The following is a 17781-nucleotide window of genomic DNA, read 5'->3' as shown; positions in this document are numbered from 1 at the left end:
GTACCCAGAAAGGATGACGTGAGTTTCAAGACGTCATAAATAGAAAGCAACCATCATGGACTGCTGCGCGAGGTGACAGGGAGAGTTAAAAACGCGCCTCGTTCGGTCTGGTAAGTCATGCCGTTTTTCAACGGGCGCCGCGGGGAGTGACACAGCAGGACGGCAGGCGGGGCGTTTTAGGCTTCGCGATACTATCCCGAGGCGTGCCGGATGACGCGGGATGAGACCCATGCATTAAATGTCCTCACACCTCCCTGCCAGGCCGTGGCAGGGACTGTCAGCAAGCGTGAGGGAGCAGTTGGAAGTGACAGGCCACGCGCCCTCTTAAATGCGGCATCAGGCCTCTCACCAGTTGACACCTCACCACTAGACCTCCGTGGAGGCTACCGGCGAAGGACTTCTTAGGCTCTCGGGGAACCGAGTGCTCGGGGGCCACTGTTCATAGCCCCGAGCACTCTCTCCCGGATATGCCCTTTCGTGATCCTCGGGGAACCGAGTGCTCGGGAGCCGCTGTTCACGGCCCCGAGTACTCTCTCCCGGAACTGGCTGTTTGAGTTCTCGGGGAACCGAGTGCTCGGGAGCCACTGTTCACGGCCCCGAGCACTCTCTCCCGGAACTGACTTCCCCTAAGGTCCTCGAGGAACTCGGGTGCTCGGGGGCCACTGTTCACAGCTCCGAGCACCCTCTTCCCGGCACTTGGCTTTTTATATCGTCGGGGGACTTGAGTGCTTGGAGGTCACTGTTTGCGGCCCCGAGCACTCTATTCCCGGTGCTTAATCTTCTCGGGTCGTCGGGGAACTCGGGTGCTCGGGGACCACTGTTCATGGCTCCGAGCACCCTCTCCTGGGACTTGGCCTTCTCGTACCTCGGGGAGATAACCCCTGCGAGAGGACGCCATGTGACACTCTGCTGATCTAACCTCGGGATTCAGGACCACTGATTCCTGTATCACCGACAGGTTGCATCTAACGAAAGTTTGTTCAGCGAGTCCCTTGTGTTGGGTGTCCTGTGTGTGTATATTATCCCACGCAGAGTGCGGAAAGAAGGAACGAATTGAGCAAAGAATTAGGATATAACATGATTTTCAATGTGTATCTTGGATCTCTATCTTTTTACTGAAACATATTAATAAAATTCAATAAATTTATGATTATGAAAGTTTTTTTAAAGCTAAATCTATCCATACAATTTTCATATTTTCAAACTAAGTATTTTAAAAGTTATTGATAGTTAAAATTTCAAAAGTTTAATCAAATCTTATCCAAAAGGTCTAGTATTTATGACTGTAATGATTACTACTTAACAAATCTATCAACTCAAAAGCCTAGAAATTCAAATGCATAAACTCCTTAGGCTTGCATTCTGCTACAAAACGGGAATCACACTGTAACGTACACACAGTACAGTGAGGCAGGCACTACTGGTTGGCCGGTGAAGGCTCCGTGAAGAGAGAGCTACGCATAGCTTAACATGCAATATAAACGCAAAGCTTTGGTTCTCACGGCTAAAAGGCAGCAGGTCATTCTCTCACGTCTCCTCGATGTCTGGCTCTGGCATCGACTTTGCAATACCTTCAAGCGGAGAAGGTATGCTGCGAAGAGAAACAAAACATTAAGTGTAACCGAGTAAACAGCATTTAAGGTCATGGGATCGGAGCATATAAATTTTTGCTAGGGAACAATTTAAAAGGGCATGGGATTGGAGCATATAAAGTTTGCAATACCTTAAAACCTGGAATCATCATCCAGAAGGACTGAAAAGCTGGAGACGCTATTTGATTCCTCATGCATGGTAGCTCTCATGCTTGATATAAACTATAAATAGTAAGGAAATAAAACAGAAGTCACTAACATTTCAAATGGAATAGCAAACCAAACGATGAAGATTTAACGGACTAAGCATGGTAATCTTGCCTCGGTTGAAGTAACGTTTGTGCCGTTCAAATCGTCCCAATACATGCCAACTATCCGTTCTAGCTGCTGCAAGCTCAGAGCCTGAACAAATAGTGAAATGATTATGAAATACGTAGTTAAGGAAAACGATACAAGATTCTTGGTCAAAGCCAATAACACTTCCCGGCCAACCGGCAAGTAATATAGTATGAAGTAGTTTTGCAAAGAAGCTTGTTCTCTCGCATCATTGCGTATCTCTTCCCACGTCCTTATTGGCTTCAGAGAAAATACCTGATGAATAAAAAGAGTAGGGAAAATATTTGAGAAAAATAAGCTTCATACAGTTCAGTTTCTGTACAAGAGTCACAAAGGCTTGCTTCTTAAGGGACTATCTTATATTTACTAATTAGAGACTCTTTTTAGTGCTCCACGTTAATTTTAAGAAAATTCTAAAAATTCTCATAAAAAAACAAAACATCCAACCATCAAATTAATTGATTGACTAACTGTAATCATAGATCAACAACCAGACGAAATAACATAGAAGATTAAAAAACAAATCATAGAGTCCAGTTCCAAGACTACTTCTTGCATTGCCTTTATTTCCCTTTTTTGTTGTAGATATCATTTGTTCAACAAGATTACGTTAGCAAACTCCAACTTAGTTACGTTAGCAATCAACACACTTTTTCAAATTAATTATAATCAAACATTACAAAATTAAAACAACAGAACGCAAACATATTACGGATTATCACACAAAGATAATATCAAAGAATTTATAATGTATTTCAAAAAAATAATATGAGATACGGTGACGACATTAAAAATAATAATAATTTCAAAAAATCAAGAAACAAATAAAAATCAATTTGCATAACACATAAAATGAAAATTATAAATTAGATCTATTCACAAAAAATAAACATGATTTCAATATTATGAACAAAAATTACATTTATATTTTACATTCTATTATTTAAATATAAATAGTTGATGTATCTTAGCATACAACCATTATTAACACAAATATCTACAATTCAGCCGTAAGCTAAATTTCTAGCCTGTGCAATCGCACGGGTTGATGCGCTAGTGATACAAACCAGGAAATCAACAGCTTGCCTTATATGCCTCAGTGCTACACATGCAGAATCTGCAAACTGGGTCAATACAAATCATAAGCTAACAGAATTTAAAGTTTCCTTTTAAAAAGAACAGCATTTAGAGTTTTATTTTAAAAAGAACATCATTTAAAAAGGAGTACGTTACAGAAAAACATAGGTTTTATGGCCATAGTTTATAAACCAGGTTATGGCATATAATCACAGATACACGGCCCTAATGTTTCGCGAAGTCCCACCTGAATGAAATCCAACCCTAGGCTGATAAATTGAGCCCACCCGCAGCTCCACATTTCCTATGCCAAGGGGAGGGGCAACAACATGGCACTGCGGATGGGCCCATCTTGTCAGCTTGGGTGGGATTTTTCAAATATGGAATTAGACCACAGAAACTGTTGTCTTCTGTAAATTACTCTTGAAAATCTATCCTGATACAACAGAATAACAGGTAAGTGAACAACCTCTCGAGTGACATCATCGCACCGAAGTTTAAGTTGGGTTAGTCCAGCTCTGATGTATTGCCCGTTGCTGAAGGAACAGCACTCACGCCGCAAGAGGAGCCTGTTTCCAAATAAGAAAGAGGACGGCCCAGGAATAGAATTAAATAGCAGCTCATACATCTAACAAGAAAATATGATAGGACGGCAAAAAATAAAAGCTTACCTGTTAAATAATTGAACGTTGACCATATAAAATATTTGGGTAAGCAATTTATGGACCAAAATTGATGGAACTGCAAAATAAACAGAGTAGGACATTGTTTCGTAAACCTGCAAATGGATACTGCATTGATGTCTGTGTTCATTCAGCACATACATGATTGACTCTGAGAAGATGCAAATAGTTGTTGAGGATTTTCACAATGCCCAGCTATTGTATGAGTTGGTCCTGTTGGCCCAAGCCACTGGCAGAAGACAGAGAGGCCTTTGCTTGATTCGAGCGAGAAGTTCTTGGGTCCTAAAGATTTAGAATTTTCCCAGATTTTTCAATAGGCAAAATTTTCACAGCGGATGATTACTTCCCTTAAGAGAGGCAGTACCTGTATGCACAACTCAAGTAATGGGTTTAGCTCCTTCAATTTGTACATCATAACACAATGCGCTGTCCGTGATGCTCTTGATGGTGCATTCAAAATTTATCATACATCAACAAATGTTACCCCAAATAGAACGGTAATAGACCATGACAATGACAAGACAAAGGCGCAATTTAAAATGAGCTTTATTACCCCAAATACACTAGCAACATTAGTCACACATACCGTCTTTCCATTGGTAGCACGGACATGGGCATTTCAATCTTCAATTTGGAATCGCCATCAATCCAAGCTAAATATTTATCCTCCAGCCATATATGGGAGCCTACTACAATTTTTAATGTGGCAGCCTGCAGATGTGACAAGTCAAAATCTCCAACATGCCAGACAAATCCATGTTGATAGATAAAATGAATGTACAACTCTGTATAAAGCTTCATAACAATAGATGCCAAAAGGACAAAAACATCATTAGGATTTAGGAAGATACTACTACATATTATAATGGTGACAAAGTAACAAGACACACGGATCATTGCTGGAATTAGCTGAACCTAAGAATGGCATTTCAAATGACGAGAGAAGGTTGCCATGCAGAAAAGGGCCAAATGATACAGATTCATATTGAAACAAAGAGCATAAAGTAAGAAAAAATCATGGAAAACAGAATGGGTAATACTGTATAAGTATAAATAAAATAATGATGTACACTAAGGCACAAATCTAGGGCTGAGATTGACTAAAATCACAACCTGTCATGAATAAGAAAATGATAGCATTCGGTTAATTTCCTATTTGTCCACAATTCCCTTGATCGGTGATACCTAACCTGGTTTCAAGGGAATTACATGAGACTATGAACTACTAGTATGCAGTTAATTTGATCACCAGACTATATTTCAGTTAAAACTCATTCTGGCATACACTTAAGTCCATCCTACCATAGTAATACCTAGAAATATGGATTCATCTCTCCAAAGTGAACCAAAAAATGAAAAAGCAATGATTTAGCAAATCCCCACATGCACAAACAAAGAATAGCTTCTTCTCATATGCATTTCCAGTGCGAGCAAATTGTGCTGGGCTTTAACTGAAAGTGCATTCTAGCAAGCGACTCTGCTTGCTGCATAGTCTGAATCCTCATCCACAAGTCAAACACTTCAACTACCCTACAGAATTACATGAAATGCGGACCGAGTGCACTGAGCATTTCCGGAACTCCAACCAGTTGGCTCACTCAATGGCGTAGCCACGTTGTGGGAGGCGGGTTTGAACAGTATCCGTGCGGGCACCACCGTCTGGCTTCGCCCCTGCTCACTTGTGCATCAAATCTTCCAAAATCGAACCTCTCGCCCTCTCATCTGGAACACAAAGTGAAGCAATCGGAATCCACCGCGTTTCCCTCGCGCTCGCCACCAACCATTTCCACAATGTTCTACCTGAACCTAGCCCGACATACTACGACGAGGCCAACGACTAGGCAAAACGGCACGACGAGTCGCGCGCGCACGGCACATCGCGCCAACAAAAACAACGGGATACCATCGCTTATCTGACAATGACAGCACAAAATATCAAACAACGCACCATGAGTCCCGCGACCACCGCAACGCTGCAGCCTTCGATCAGCGGGGGGGGAACCGGGTCGGGCGGCGGCCCGAGGCGGGCGTGTTGGAGGTGTCTCCCTCCCTTGGGCCGCTCGCCGGTTGCCTCTCCGCCTCGGGGAAACAGCCGGGTCCCGGTGCAGTGCGGTCCGCCTCGAGTGCGGAGGCGCGCGATACCAGCAGCGAGCCCGCGGTAGGAGGCGGGGGCGGAGGGGAATGCGGGCCGCTCACCGATCGCCTTGCGGCCGCGGGGGAACAGCTGGGACCCGGTGCGGTGAAGTCCGCCTGAAGCGCGTGCGTGCGGAGGCGCGATGCCAGCAGCGGAGCGCGCGGGGGGAAGGGGGCGGAGGGGAATGGGAGCGCGAACCAGAGGCGATTCCTCCCATCTATTTCTGGCACTGGGTTGGGGTGGGAGGTTGGCTGATCGCTCGGGCTTCGAAAACGTGCGATTCTGGGCGCCACCCGCACCGCCACTACCACCGTCGCGTTCGCCGAAAGCCGAGGAGGAGGGGGGCAGCGGGCGCAAGGGAAGAGCGGGCGACCGCGATGAATCGATGATGGCGCGGGGCTTCGGGCATGACTCATGAGGCTGCGGCGTGGTGTTGGTGTGTCCGTTGGGGTGTAAGTTACTGACCATGCTGGTGGGACGGGAGCACGGAACGGAGAAGTAAACGCACCAAATTTGAATTAGTTCCGTGCAGCTGAGCTATTAACCAAACTCTGAGCACAACGTAGATGTATGGAACGGGAGCACGGAACGACATCAGAACAATTAGTAGATGTATACATACGCATTCATATAACATTTATTAAACACCAGAGTTACGGAGCTAAAAGATTGATGAAATCATCAAAAACGTTTTGTTATTGACGGTTACATCACTACACATACATACCATCACACATACTCATATAACATCTAATTTAAAAATTAACAAAATCACCATAGATATCTCACTGCGAATGACTACATAACCTACCACTGAAAAAAATCATCTTATAAGACACACAAGAAACAAATTAAGATTTAATACCTAACGAGTAAAAATATAATCACATTTACTATCCAAGTTAATACTTGGGTCTCGGGGAAATGGATTTTTAAATATGCCCCTCTAGATTGTATGGACCTACATGTTAGCCTCGCACCCAATGGCATAGCGTCTTTCAAAATTTTCTCATGACAAAAATCTATTGAAAAATAATTTGAGATAACCGCAACAATAGTAAGCACGAATGTGAACATGACTAATGAGGCTGTCTCATCTCTTGTAGCTCATAACTGCATGAAAAATCCACACCCGTGTGTATCATTATCGGCCAAAACTGCTGCTAAAATGGCAATGTATTGTGGGGGTGTGCCGCCTCTGGAGTTATCTAATAAAATCTCAATTTTGGCTGGCATCACATAAATGAATAAATGACGTAACACGCATGCAGTCATCCATCAGCAGGTCTATGTAAAACGTACAATGGCGAAAGTTTGGTTGGGTTAAGCACCTTTTTTTATAAGAGAAACAAATTCGAAGTGAAATATCTGCATCTTATTGATGCAGACTGTAATCCTGCTGTGATCTATTAAAATCTCATCCTTTTCTCGCAAAAAAAAAATGATGGTAATGTGGTGGGGTACGGATTCTCCGTCGTAACAGCACACTCGCTGCATACGAATCCAATCTTATGTGTCAGTGACCAAGAGAAATGAAAGATGATCACGTATCGATGCGGTAGGAACCGATTTCTCTAATTTGAGGGAGCAAAATCATAGAGCTACAGTATGTGATTTTGGTCCGTTGCGAGCCGGTGGATTGGAAATAGAAGTCAAGATTTAGTCATACAGTAATACTACAGTACGATACAGCAGTGCTCGTTCTATAATATTTCGCTGTAAATTGTTATTTATTCTCTCGTAAAATACTGTTTATACAGCTATAATCCTCTGACTTTACCTCCTCGAATCTGAGCAGCCGGTTCCGATGCGGTGCAACTTGCTGTGCCACGCAAATCCAAGAGGGGGGACTTCTGGTGGGTCCATTAGGATATCAGAATGACACGGCGAGCGATCGAATTAAGTGGTTGTGACAATCACAGCGACGTTTTCGTTCATTTCTTCTTTCACTGTGTATGTTGAGGTGATTATTACCCAATTTTTACTCGAGATGATTAAGACGGGTTTGTTTATTTTGTGCGTATGCAATCTTGCACGTACCGATTATAGTTCCACGCGGATCAATTAGTAAAAAAAGAAAAGGTTCCACAGATCCACTGAATAAAGATGTAAACAAGAAAGAGAACCTAGCGATCGACACTGGACGACCTCTGTACATCTTATTGCACGGTTAAGCAGTATATATATGTATGCTACATTTCCCAGACTATTTTAACTCCGCTCAAGGGATGAAGGGAATAAGGGATAGGTGGGAACTGGGAAACATCTCGCAACAACCAGCTGCCGGACATTTCCATGATCGAAACAGGAAAAGGACGGGGAAAACGAGCTAGGATCCGAAACGATCCACCTCGAGAAACCTACCCAGATCACCTACCCTATTAACTAGCTATTATCTAGCTAGCTTGGACACCCGTGCTGCTCCGCCGATCGATCGATCGATGGGTCAATTGAGGGAGCCTGGCGGCTGCGTGCCGGCGACGAAGAAGCGGCCGGAGGCGGCGTCCTGGCTGGTGTAGTACACCGTGCTGGGGCTCACGTGGTTGTGCGTCCCCTCGTACGTCGTCACCACGTAGCTGGGGTCGTCCTTCTCCCGCTCCACTCGCTTCTTCACGTTGCACCCTTCCGTCGAGCAACGGTAGTAGTTCCTGCACGGGCACGACAAATTTATCAGTCGTCGTCGATTACTAGAGACGGGTCGCGAAATGTGCTAACGTGTTGATCGATCATTACTGGAAAGAGACTCGCATGATTTATTGATCGTTTTGCCGTGCATATGTGATGATCAGGATGAGTTTCGAGCACTGGGAATTGGTCCCTGCTTTGCAGAGTTGATTGGTTCATCAAATTACCTTGGGTTGGGGCTGTTCTTGACTGACTTCTTGCCGTACTTCCTCCACTTGTAGCCGTCGTCCAAAATCTCGATCTCCGACCTCGTCCGGAACGCGATCCGCTCCGTCCGCGGCCGCTCTGGCACCGCCTCCGCCGCGCTCCTGAAATGTCCGATTGAAAGAGTCCGGTCGGTTCAGACCAATGATGAGCTGAAAACCCAGACGTGCTAGTGCCAGCTGCCAAGTGACGCACGCCACTCACCTAGCGTTCTGTGCGGCTGCGCCTGCACCTGCGCCGGCAGCGGCGCCGTCCGGCACGACGGGGGGCGCGGCGTACCCGGCCGCCGCGGCGTCGTCGAAGAGGTACTCGGAGATGTCGAACTGCGCGGCGGGGTCGGAGAGCAGCGCGGGGCCGAGGGCGGCGGAGAAGCTGGACGCCGAGCTGGAGGTGGAGCTTCCTCCGTGGGAGAAGTACGAGGACATGGAGAGGGCGTCGCCCGCCGGTGCCGGGTGGTGGTACAGCACTGGGCGCGCTCCAACTGCCGCCATGACCGGGTACACCACCGGCGGGGACGCTTTGTATTTATAGGTTGAACTCTAAGGATCAAACTGCTGGCGTGCATGGGGAGTGAGATATCGATGCGTCGGCGGGTGGATTTGTAGCAGAAGGCGCGCGGGGATGTGATTTTGTGTGCGTTTTGGGGGGGATTTGGCCGGCTTCGCGGTGAGCTTCCTGGGCAGTGAGAAGGTTCGGAGCTGGTGCGGTGGTCGCCGCCGCTTGCCTTCGCGGCGTGCCACTTATTGGAGCAGCAGGGATGGCGGAAATGTCTGCGGAGGCAAGACTTGAAAGGTCTTCGCCACGTACTGCCGTGGCCGGGTGGGACCTCTCGATCGCATGGATGGTCCGCCCGGTTCAAGCCGTTTTCCTTTTTCTGGTGCTGGAGCTGCTGGTTCGACGGCCATCCGCGGAACAGTGGAACTGGTTGGTGGGAGTCGGACGATGGCAGATCAATTGCACCATGCGCCACGTAGATTCTAGTATTTAGAGCTGAACAGGTCTCGTTTATTTTTTTTAACCAACTAGTTAATTGCGCCTACGTTATAACGAGAGCTGAAATTTTTTATCTTTTTTAACCAATTAGTCAATTGCCTGTACGTTACAATGAGAGTAAAAAAATTTATGAGATTATAATTGATTGTTAAATAGTAGTAGAAATAGATGTTGATTGTTACATGTATGGCTCCCTCGCATAGTGATGCAATATAGGAGCATGGTGGGCTATAGCAGCATGTTCGCGTGAGCTTAGGAGTAACCTGCCGCACAATAAGTGAACCGGTTGGCAGGTGTTTTGTGTACGTGGTCTAGAGGGAAGATCAAACGGACTGTGCGTGGAGCCAAGCGCAGGCGTGAGCTGGCCTGGAGCTAAGGTCCAGGCGCGGTGATAGTAACCAGGTGGAGGCAGTTGGGCTGAGCGGCTGAAGGATTCGTGCCCCATGCAGATTAGTGGATGGAGGAGATAGAACACAGATCACTATGTATTTTTTAAATAGTAGAAAAACATATCTCATTTATACACGTAGAGATTGTTAAATATGACTATACTATGTTTAGCGCCATGGAGCATATGCAGCGAGCGTAACACAGAGAGTTGAGAGAAATTTTTTTATGCCATTAAAAAATAACGAAATTTTTATTTTACCACCAGAAAAGTTATAATCACACTAGTTCAGTTTTTTCATCCCCTCGTTGCCCCTTCCGTCAACTTTCTGTTGTTAGCCTAAGAATCTTGTCAGATTCTTTAACAAATGACCAAACTACTCCCAATCTACTTCTCTGTACACCCTTTCCCGTTCTTCCTCTCGCGCACGGACAGCTCACCTGCGCTCCCACTCTTTCTCCCTCACCTATTTTTCTTCTCTCCTACTGCTGGCTAGATCTGGCCATGGCGACTAGGAGCGGGCGCGGAAGCCAGGCACGACGGCCGCCGAGCGCCGAGGCGGCTAACGGGCAAGACCACAGGATCGGGCAGGCGGCGAATGGACCAGATCCAACGGCCGACGACTAGATTCTAGGGGAGGGGGCGGCTTGGGAGGAAGGATTTGGGGGGAGTCGCGGGCGGGGGACCTTGATGCTGGCGGGATTACAGGGCGGCTGGAGGAACTCAGGAGTGCTGGAGTGCAGCGCGGCTTCGGTCTCGTGGCATCCTCTCTCATCTTCTCGCAGTCGAGTGAGAGAGAACAGAAGAGGCATCGAAGAAGAAAAGAAAGGAATCCATGGTGTCTGCGCGAGGCGAGCGTTGTTGCTGGCTACTCTTCGGCTTCCTCTCTGAGAATCACCAGCAGCAGCAGCTTCCTCTTGTCAAGAGCATTCCATTTTGCCACTTTTCCATGATAAGAGCTGTGAAATTCAGAGGACGAAAGCTAAGATGGGTTGAACACCGACGGTGCGGCGTCTACGTGTTTATTTCAGCCAGATTAAACAGGCAGAGTACAGTGATGAATATATAGTCTAGATAATTTAGCCGGCAAACCTAATAAAAGAGAATCAAATCTAAACTGTCTATCTATAGCCAGATCAAGTCATATGAATCTGTATTTTAGTTACAAGATATTTAACACTCACCCTTAATCTGATCTCACAAGATTTAGATAGTTCTTTGAACATCTCAAAAGGTCTTACAACAAGAGCTTTAGTGAGACCGTCGGCAACTTGATCCTTGGTAGAAATATATTCAACCTCAAGGAGTTTTCTTGCCACTCTTTCTCTTACGAAGTGGTAATCAACTTCTATGTGTTTAGTATGTGCATGAAATACTGGGTTAGCAAACATATACTTAGCTCCAATGTTGTCACACCAGATCTTGGCAGCTTGAGGCGATTGGACCCCAAGTTCCTGTAGCAAAATTTGAATCCACATGATCTCAGCAGTTGTATTTGCTAAAGCTTTGTATTCAGCTTCTGTACTGGAGCGCGACACTGTTGCTTGTTTCCTTGCACTCCATGACACAAGATTTGAACCCAAGAACACAGCAAACCCTCCTGTAGATCGGCGATCATCAAGACTACCTGCCCAATCTGCATCCGAAAAACCACTCACAAGCAAAGATGAGGATTTACAAATCTTAAGTCCTAATTTAACAGTATGCTTGAGATATCTAAAAAAAAAAATTTACTGCTGCCTAGTGTTCTGTGGTTAGAGCATGAAGAAACTGACACACCTTATTTACTGGAAAAGAGATATTTGGCCTTATCAATGTCAAGTATTGCAATGCTCCAACAACACTTCTATACTGTGTAGCATCACTTGGTTTAAGCAAAGTACCCTCATTAACAGACAAATTTTCAGAAGTAGATAGAGGTGTGCTTACTGGCTTGCAGTCACTCATTCCTGTTCTTCGCAATATATCTGAAGCATATTTTTCTTGACTTAGCAATATTCCGTAAGGTATTTTGCTTACTTCAATACCAAGAAAATAGTGAAGATCACCCAGATCCTTCAGGGCAAACTCCTTCCCAAGGTCCTGTAACAGAGCTGAGGTTGCACTAGATACAGAACTAGCTACTATAATATCATCAACATAGATTAACACAAAAATAGTAATACCTTCTTTACTATAGAAAAATAAAGATGTGTCTGCCTTTGAGGACTTAAACCCCAACTCTTGTAGTTTAGTGCTCAGCCTTGAATACCATGCTCTAGGAGCCTGCTTCAGTCCATATAACGCCTTATCTAATTTGCAAACATAATTAACTAAGGAGGATTTTTTATACCCTGGAGGTTGTCTCATATACACCTCCTCTTCTAATTCTCCATGAAGAAAAGCATTTTGCACGTCCAACTGTCGCAGACTCCAACCTCTAGACACAGCAATAGACAAAACTATCCTGATAGTGGTAGCTTTAACAACAGGACTAAAAGTATCCTCATAACCTATGCCATACCTTTGCTTGAAACCTTTTGCCACCAGACGTGCCTTGTACCTATCTAGAGTTCCATCTGCCTTTCTTTTGATCTTATAGACCCATTTACAATCAATAATATTTCTTCCTTTCTGAGGTGGAACCAAATGCCAAGTCTTGTTCTTCATTAATGCCATGTATTCTGCATCCATTGCTTCTCTCCAATTTTTATCATTTAAAGCTTCATCTACAGTTTGAGGTTCACCGGATGATGTAAAATAAGTATATCTGACTGTACCATCAGTGTATGTCTTCTCTTTGCGTATTCCACTACGCAGGTGAGTATGGGGTCTGGTCGGCACAGGATCTGCAGGAAAATCAACCTCCAACGTGTATGTGTCTCCTCCTGCTGTTTCTGCGCCGCTAGCACCCAGCGATTCTTCAGAAGATCCTGAGGGAGCAACAGCTGCACCAGACGGGGATTCACGTCGTGGAGTGTCAGCCGATGGAAAGGGCACGACCTGAGCAGGGAGAGGTACGTCTGCAGACGTCTCCGAGGAGACAGCCACGTTCTGAGCCGGAGCGGGAACGGGCACTAACTCCGATGAAGTCTCCAACGGTGCCTCCGATAGGACTGCACCATTCTGAGCCGGAGCAGGAACGGGCACTAACTCCGATGAAGTTTCCAGCGGCAATGTTCCATCTCCAGAACTTGTTATTTGCTGCTGCAGAGCTCCTATATTTCCACTGCCGTCACCTGTACTTTCTTCAAAAAAATTGTTAACGACATTAGGAGGCATATGATCATTCTGATGATGTTCTCCCCCTTGATCACAGCCGTGAAAAAACAAGGGTGGATGGAAGAAGAGATATTTCTGAGCGCAATCGAGCACCGGCATTTGAATGCATTTGAGCAAAAGGAAACACATTTTCATCAAATGTAACATCCCGAGAGATATACACCTGGCCAGAGGAGGGATCAAGACACTTGAAGCCTTTATGAATTGTGCTGTAACCTAGAAAGACACATTGCTTTGACCGGAATTGAAGCTTATGGGTATTATAGGGACGAAGGTTCGGCCAACAAGTACATCCAAACACTCGAAGAGAGTTATAGTTTGGTCGTTGCTTGAACAACCGTTCTAAAGGAGTATCAAAGTTGATAACTTTACTAGGAATACGATTAATGATATATGTGGCGGCAAGAAAAGCTTCGTCTCAAAATTTGAGTGGCATAGAAGCTTGAGCAAGCAAGGCTAGACCAACCTCTACTATATGGCGATGTTTTCTCTCTACTGACCCATTCTGTTGATGAGCATAGGGACAAGAGACATGGTGGGATATGCCAATTTTATCAAAGAAAGGGTGAAGTTTTTTATACTCTCCTCCCCAGTCAGTTTGCATAGCTATGATTTTACGGTCAAAAAGTCTCTCAACTAATTTCTGAAAAGCATGGAATTTTTCAAACACCTCAGACTTATTCTTAAGAAGATAAATCCAGGTGAACTTGCTATAATCATCAATAAAGCTAACATAATATTTCTTTCCATTAACAGAACTCGGAGCAGCACCCCAAACATCTGAGAAAATAAGTTCCAAAGGATGGTGAGACACACTTAATGACCTAGAATATGGTAGTTGATGGCTTTTAGCCTTTTGACATGCGTCACAAACTGACTCTTTATTGGACTCAGAGAGACATGGAAGATTATTTGTGCTAAGAACACTTGTAACAACTGGAGTGGATGGGTGACCCAAATGACTATGCCACCTTGAGAAGGATGGCGTGACCAAGGAGACTTGCTTTGCCGGTGAAGAAGGAAGGAGATAAAGACCTCGGTGACATCTTCCCTTAAGAATCGTGGTCCTCGTGGCTCGATTCTTAATAAAAAAAAATACTTGGGGTGAATTTCAAGGAAAGCAAAATTATCCATCGCAAGGCGATGAGCAAATATGAGATTTTTTGTAACTTGTGGGACATGAAGAATATTATTTAGATACAAATTTTGGCTAGGGGTAGAAACAACAGAATGACCAATATGCTTAATCTCCATACCTGCACCATTTGCCGCATGGATCTAATCGTTCCCTTTGTATTTTTCCCGAATAGCCAACTTGTCCAGCTCACCGGTAAGATGATCGGTTGCTCCTGTGTCAAGGTACCAATTAGTATCTACTCCATAAGCAAGGGTTGCAGCAGCGACATGCTTTTCTTCAGGCTCATAGTTTTCGTCAAAACGATGCCAGCATTCTGAGGCCACATGACCTCTCTTGTAGCACACCTGGCAGACAGGTCGATTGTCAACACACTGCTGGTTGTTGCTGCCCCTGCCGCGTCCAGCTCTGCCCCGGTCACGAAGCGTACTGCGACCACGTCCAGTTCTGCCGCGGGTGGGCAGTCCACGCCCACGGTTTGCAGCATTCACTGAAAACCCACTACTGCGAAGAGCTTGCCTGTTCTCAAAATTCAGCAACTAAGAATATAAGTCTGTCATGGTGATGGGTTCAACCCTTGCCACCAATGCAGAGATAACAGGTTCAAAGTCATCATCTAAACCATTCAATATATATGCCACCAAATCTTCTTCATCTACTGGCTTCCCAGATGCAACAAGTTCATCTCCGAGAGACCTCATCTTTCCAAAGTATTCGGAGATGGTCATGTTACCTTTGCGTGTCGTCGTGAGGGAGAGACGGACATTGAGAGAGCGAGCACGCGTTTGAGATGCGAACATGCCCTCTATGGCGCGCCAAGCTTCGACCGCCGTTCTTGATGAAGCGACCTGAGTGAGGACTTCTCTCGACAAAGATGAGAAGAGGAAGCCAAGGACCTGTTGATCCATGGCAAACCACTCCTGATAGGCCGGATTGGAGATCCTTGTCACCTTGTTGTCTTCCTTGTGCTCGATCTGTCTTGCTGGAGCCACAATTGTGCCGTCGATGTGGCCATCCAATCTTGCGCCGCGTATAGCAGCAAGTACCGCGCATTCCATAGCGCATGATTTTGCTTGCTCAGCTTCTCTGAGATCTGAAAGCCGAGCATATGATTGGAGACAGCACCGGTGGAAGATCCAGCCATGTCAAAGATCAAATTGATCTCAGATAGGCTCTGGTACCATGTGAAATTCAGAGGACGAAAGCTAGATGGGTTGAACACCGACGGTGCGGCGTCTACGTGTTTATTTCAGCCAGATTAAACAGGCAGAGTAAAGAGATGAATATATAGTCCAGATAACTTAGCCGGCAAGCCTAATACAAGAGAATCAAATCTAAACTGTCTATCTATAGCCAGGCCAAGTCATATTAATCTATATTTTAGTTACAAGATATTTAACAAGAGCCACCCATCGCCATATTGCCACCATCCCATCTCCATGCTTGAAGCTTAGAAGTTTCTGCTCTGTACAGACTACAGGCCAGAGAAAGAAGGCCAAGGGGCACAAATGTCTTTTTCACGACAACTTCACGGTGTCCTCACGGCCAGGTGACGGAAATGGCACAAGGGCATGGGAAAAAATGAACCAGTGGCAGTGGCAACGAAGGGACGTCAAATTTTTCGACGGCATGCGACGGAAATGTATAAGTTTGGTGGCATAGAAGAGTTGTCTCCAGAGAGTTTTACACATGCGTCGCTGCCATAGGTGTTCACGAAGATGAAGGAGGAAATCTTCCTGCGCAACTTGCCTTGTGGGCAAGTTGTGGCGCGAGCTAGCGATGCCCTGGCAAGGGGATGCTGCTAATTCGTGCGCGCGAGTAGCCCTCCTCGCCTACCTTTTTGACGAGGAAAAGTTTTGCTTAAATTTCTTTAAAAATTGCCGAGAATTTTTTTAAAAAAATTTACGAAGAAAAGTTACTGGTATATCAATAGACTCATATGGGTTGTCTAGAGCGGGCTCCTGTGAACCATAACTTGACTGTCGGAGTGGTCCACGAGCGGAGAAACTCACTCTAAGATCACGGCCAATAGTTTTCTTTCGAGAACGAAAATCTCATCACGAAGTAATTTTCGTTTTCTTTAGCGTTCCAACTGTTTCCTTTCACGATTCTTGTCACGAAAAGATTTTCAAAATCATTTCCTTCAGGATGAGATTTTCTTTCTTTTCTCTTCGCGATTTTGCTTGAAGGAAAATTGTTGAAGATAAGAGAAAATAAAAGGAATGAGAACGGGAAAAATAATTGAGAAGAAAACGAAATGAAGAGGATATGATTAGAGATTATCTAAAGAGGAATTTTGCTAGCAAGGGGAGAGTAGAGAGGGCGCATGCACAGTGCGGACGGCTTGGATAGTGTCTTCATAGGAAGTCATACGTGAATATTTCGCAATCCGGCACTGTCCCTTCATGTCGGACGGCCTACACAAATTCAATCATTGGAAGGATGTTAGCTCTCAACCTTAATATCCAAAACGACATCTTTTTCATATGCCTAGGTCGTTGGTTTTTTTTAATTGGAAAGCTTTCAGGTCGCTGTTTGCATTGTATATTAAACTCAGATGTTATCGTCTTCTCAAATTGTATAACAATCCTCCTATTCTTCGTACGCCTGAAAACGAGCTCGATTTCAAACGATAAAGAACGACGGTCATCAACAAGAGTTCTCTATGGTTACCGAACTTAGAAGATGCTATACGGGAGGTAGGTAGGGCAGGCGTTGGGGCAGAGCAGGGAGGTGACAGAAACCATAGGTGAGACGACGAATCATTGGTGGGCTGATGCGAAACGTGAGAACTCTAAAACGGAGAGGCTAGGGCGGATCCAGCGACATCCCTGTGGTTGGAGACGGATGATAGGTGGAAGCAAGCGGAGAGTAATGAGGACAGAGAAAGAAAATAATGTCTAAACACTTGCATCTCAATCGGACGTCTGAAATCTATCATCAAAAGCAAGTACCATTTTCATACGACTGAAAAATAGTACGACCTACTGTATAATCAAGTAATATCTACTGTACAATCAAGTAAAAACGTGCACCGTGACCGATCACCTACGAAGCTCAATCTAGACTGTGGACTAGTCAGATTCTGCGCAGCTTCCTGGGTAAATTTATTCGCAGGCTCACTGCGCTCATCAGGCCATCACCACACATGTGCCGCCGATCGAACCGAATGAAGGCGTGGGGTACCTCGCCGCCGAATCTTCTCGTGGCTGAAGACTGGCGAGCACGGCTGACGTTTGCTGGTTTTTTTTGCTTGCTTCACTTGCAGCTTTGAGGGACCCTACCCAGACGCG

General features: G+C 45.3%; 2 protein-coding genes and 1 non-coding gene across 6 annotated transcripts; all 3 read right to left on the bottom strand.

Moving 5' to 3' along the window:
* Window positions 1–1236: 1236 nt before the first annotated feature.
* LOC133884742 (myosin-9-like) lies at window positions 1237–6228 on the bottom strand. Of its 4 annotated transcripts, XM_062324283.1 has the most exons (8): window positions 5637–6228; window positions 4275–4399; window positions 3677–3783; window positions 3475–3574; window positions 2996–3052; window positions 1914–2183; window positions 1724–1814; window positions 1237–1591 (listed from the first exon to the last, which is right to left on the bottom strand). In XM_062324283.1, the coding sequence occupies exons 3-7, from the start codon at window positions 3769–3771 to the stop codon at window positions 1725–1727; spliced, it is 612 nt and encodes a 203-aa protein (XP_062180267.1). In that variant the 5' UTR covers window positions 3772–3783; window positions 4275–4399; window positions 5637–6228; the 3' UTR covers window positions 1237–1591; window position 1724. The 4 variants fall into 4 exon arrangements, 3 of the variants coding, with proteins under 3 accessions (XP_062180267.1, XP_062180268.1, XP_062180269.1); XM_062324284.1 differs by lacking the exons at window positions 4275–4399; window positions 5637–6228 and adding an exon at window positions 3830–4235 and having other exon boundaries at window positions 3677–3746; XR_009903164.1 differs by lacking the exons at window positions 1237–1591; window positions 1724–1814 and adding an exon at window positions 3830–4052 and having other exon boundaries at window positions 1920–2183; window positions 3677–3746.
* Window positions 6229–7931: 1703 nt separating this feature from the next.
* On the bottom strand, window positions 7932–9444 carry LOC133884741 (probable WRKY transcription factor 50). The gene is made up of 3 exons (XM_062324282.1): window positions 8916–9444; window positions 8675–8815; window positions 7932–8470 (listed from the first exon to the last, which is right to left on the bottom strand). Exons 1-3 carry the CDS (start codon window positions 9200–9202, stop codon window positions 8269–8271), a joined length of 630 nt encoding a protein of 209 aa, XP_062180266.1. The 5' UTR covers window positions 9203–9444; the 3' UTR covers window positions 7932–8268.
* Window positions 9445–15011: 5567 nt separating this feature from the next.
* LOC133885962 (small nucleolar RNA Z247) lies at window positions 15012–15150 on the bottom strand. The gene has a single exon (XR_009903293.1). It is a non-coding gene; the product is annotated as a small nucleolar RNA Z247 (small nucleolar RNA).
* Window positions 15151–17781: the final 2631 nt, after the last annotated feature.

This window comes from Phragmites australis, chromosome 11 (genome assembly GCF_958298935.1).
Source record: "Phragmites australis chromosome 11, lpPhrAust1.1, whole genome shotgun sequence".
NCBI lineage: Eukaryota > Viridiplantae > Streptophyta > Magnoliopsida > Poales > Poaceae > Phragmites > Phragmites australis.
This window is presented reverse-complemented; position numbering and strand designations above follow the sequence as displayed.

What these genes read in the sequence shown, in the direction of transcription:
- LOC133884742 (XM_062324283.1), bottom strand. Translation starts at nt 3,771, where the DNA reads ATGTCCTACTCTGTTTATTTTGCAGTTCCATCAATTTTGGTCCATAAA. An exon ending in AACGTTCAATTATTTAACAG is followed by an intron (nt 3,575 to 3,676) that starts GTAAGCTTTTAT and finishes ATTTGGAAACAG; the next exon opens with GCTCCTCTTGCGGCGTGAGT. An exon ending in GGCAAGCTGTTGATTTCCTG is followed by an intron (nt 2,184 to 2,995) that starts GTTTGTATCACT and finishes TTTATTCATCAG; the next exon opens with GTATTTTCTCTGAAGCCAAT.
- LOC133884741 (XM_062324282.1), bottom strand. Translation starts at nt 9,202, where the DNA reads ATGGCGGCAGTTGGAGCGCGCCCAGTGCTGTACCACCACCCGGCACCG. An exon ending in GCAGCCGCACAGAACGCTAG is followed by an intron (nt 8,816 to 8,915) that starts GTGAGTGGCGTG and finishes CGGACATTTCAG; the next exon opens with GAGCGCGGCGGAGGCGGTGC. An exon ending in AAGAACAGCCCCAACCCAAG is followed by an intron (nt 8,471 to 8,674) that starts GTAATTTGATGA and finishes GTGCCCGTGCAG; the next exon opens with GAACTACTACCGTTGCTCGA.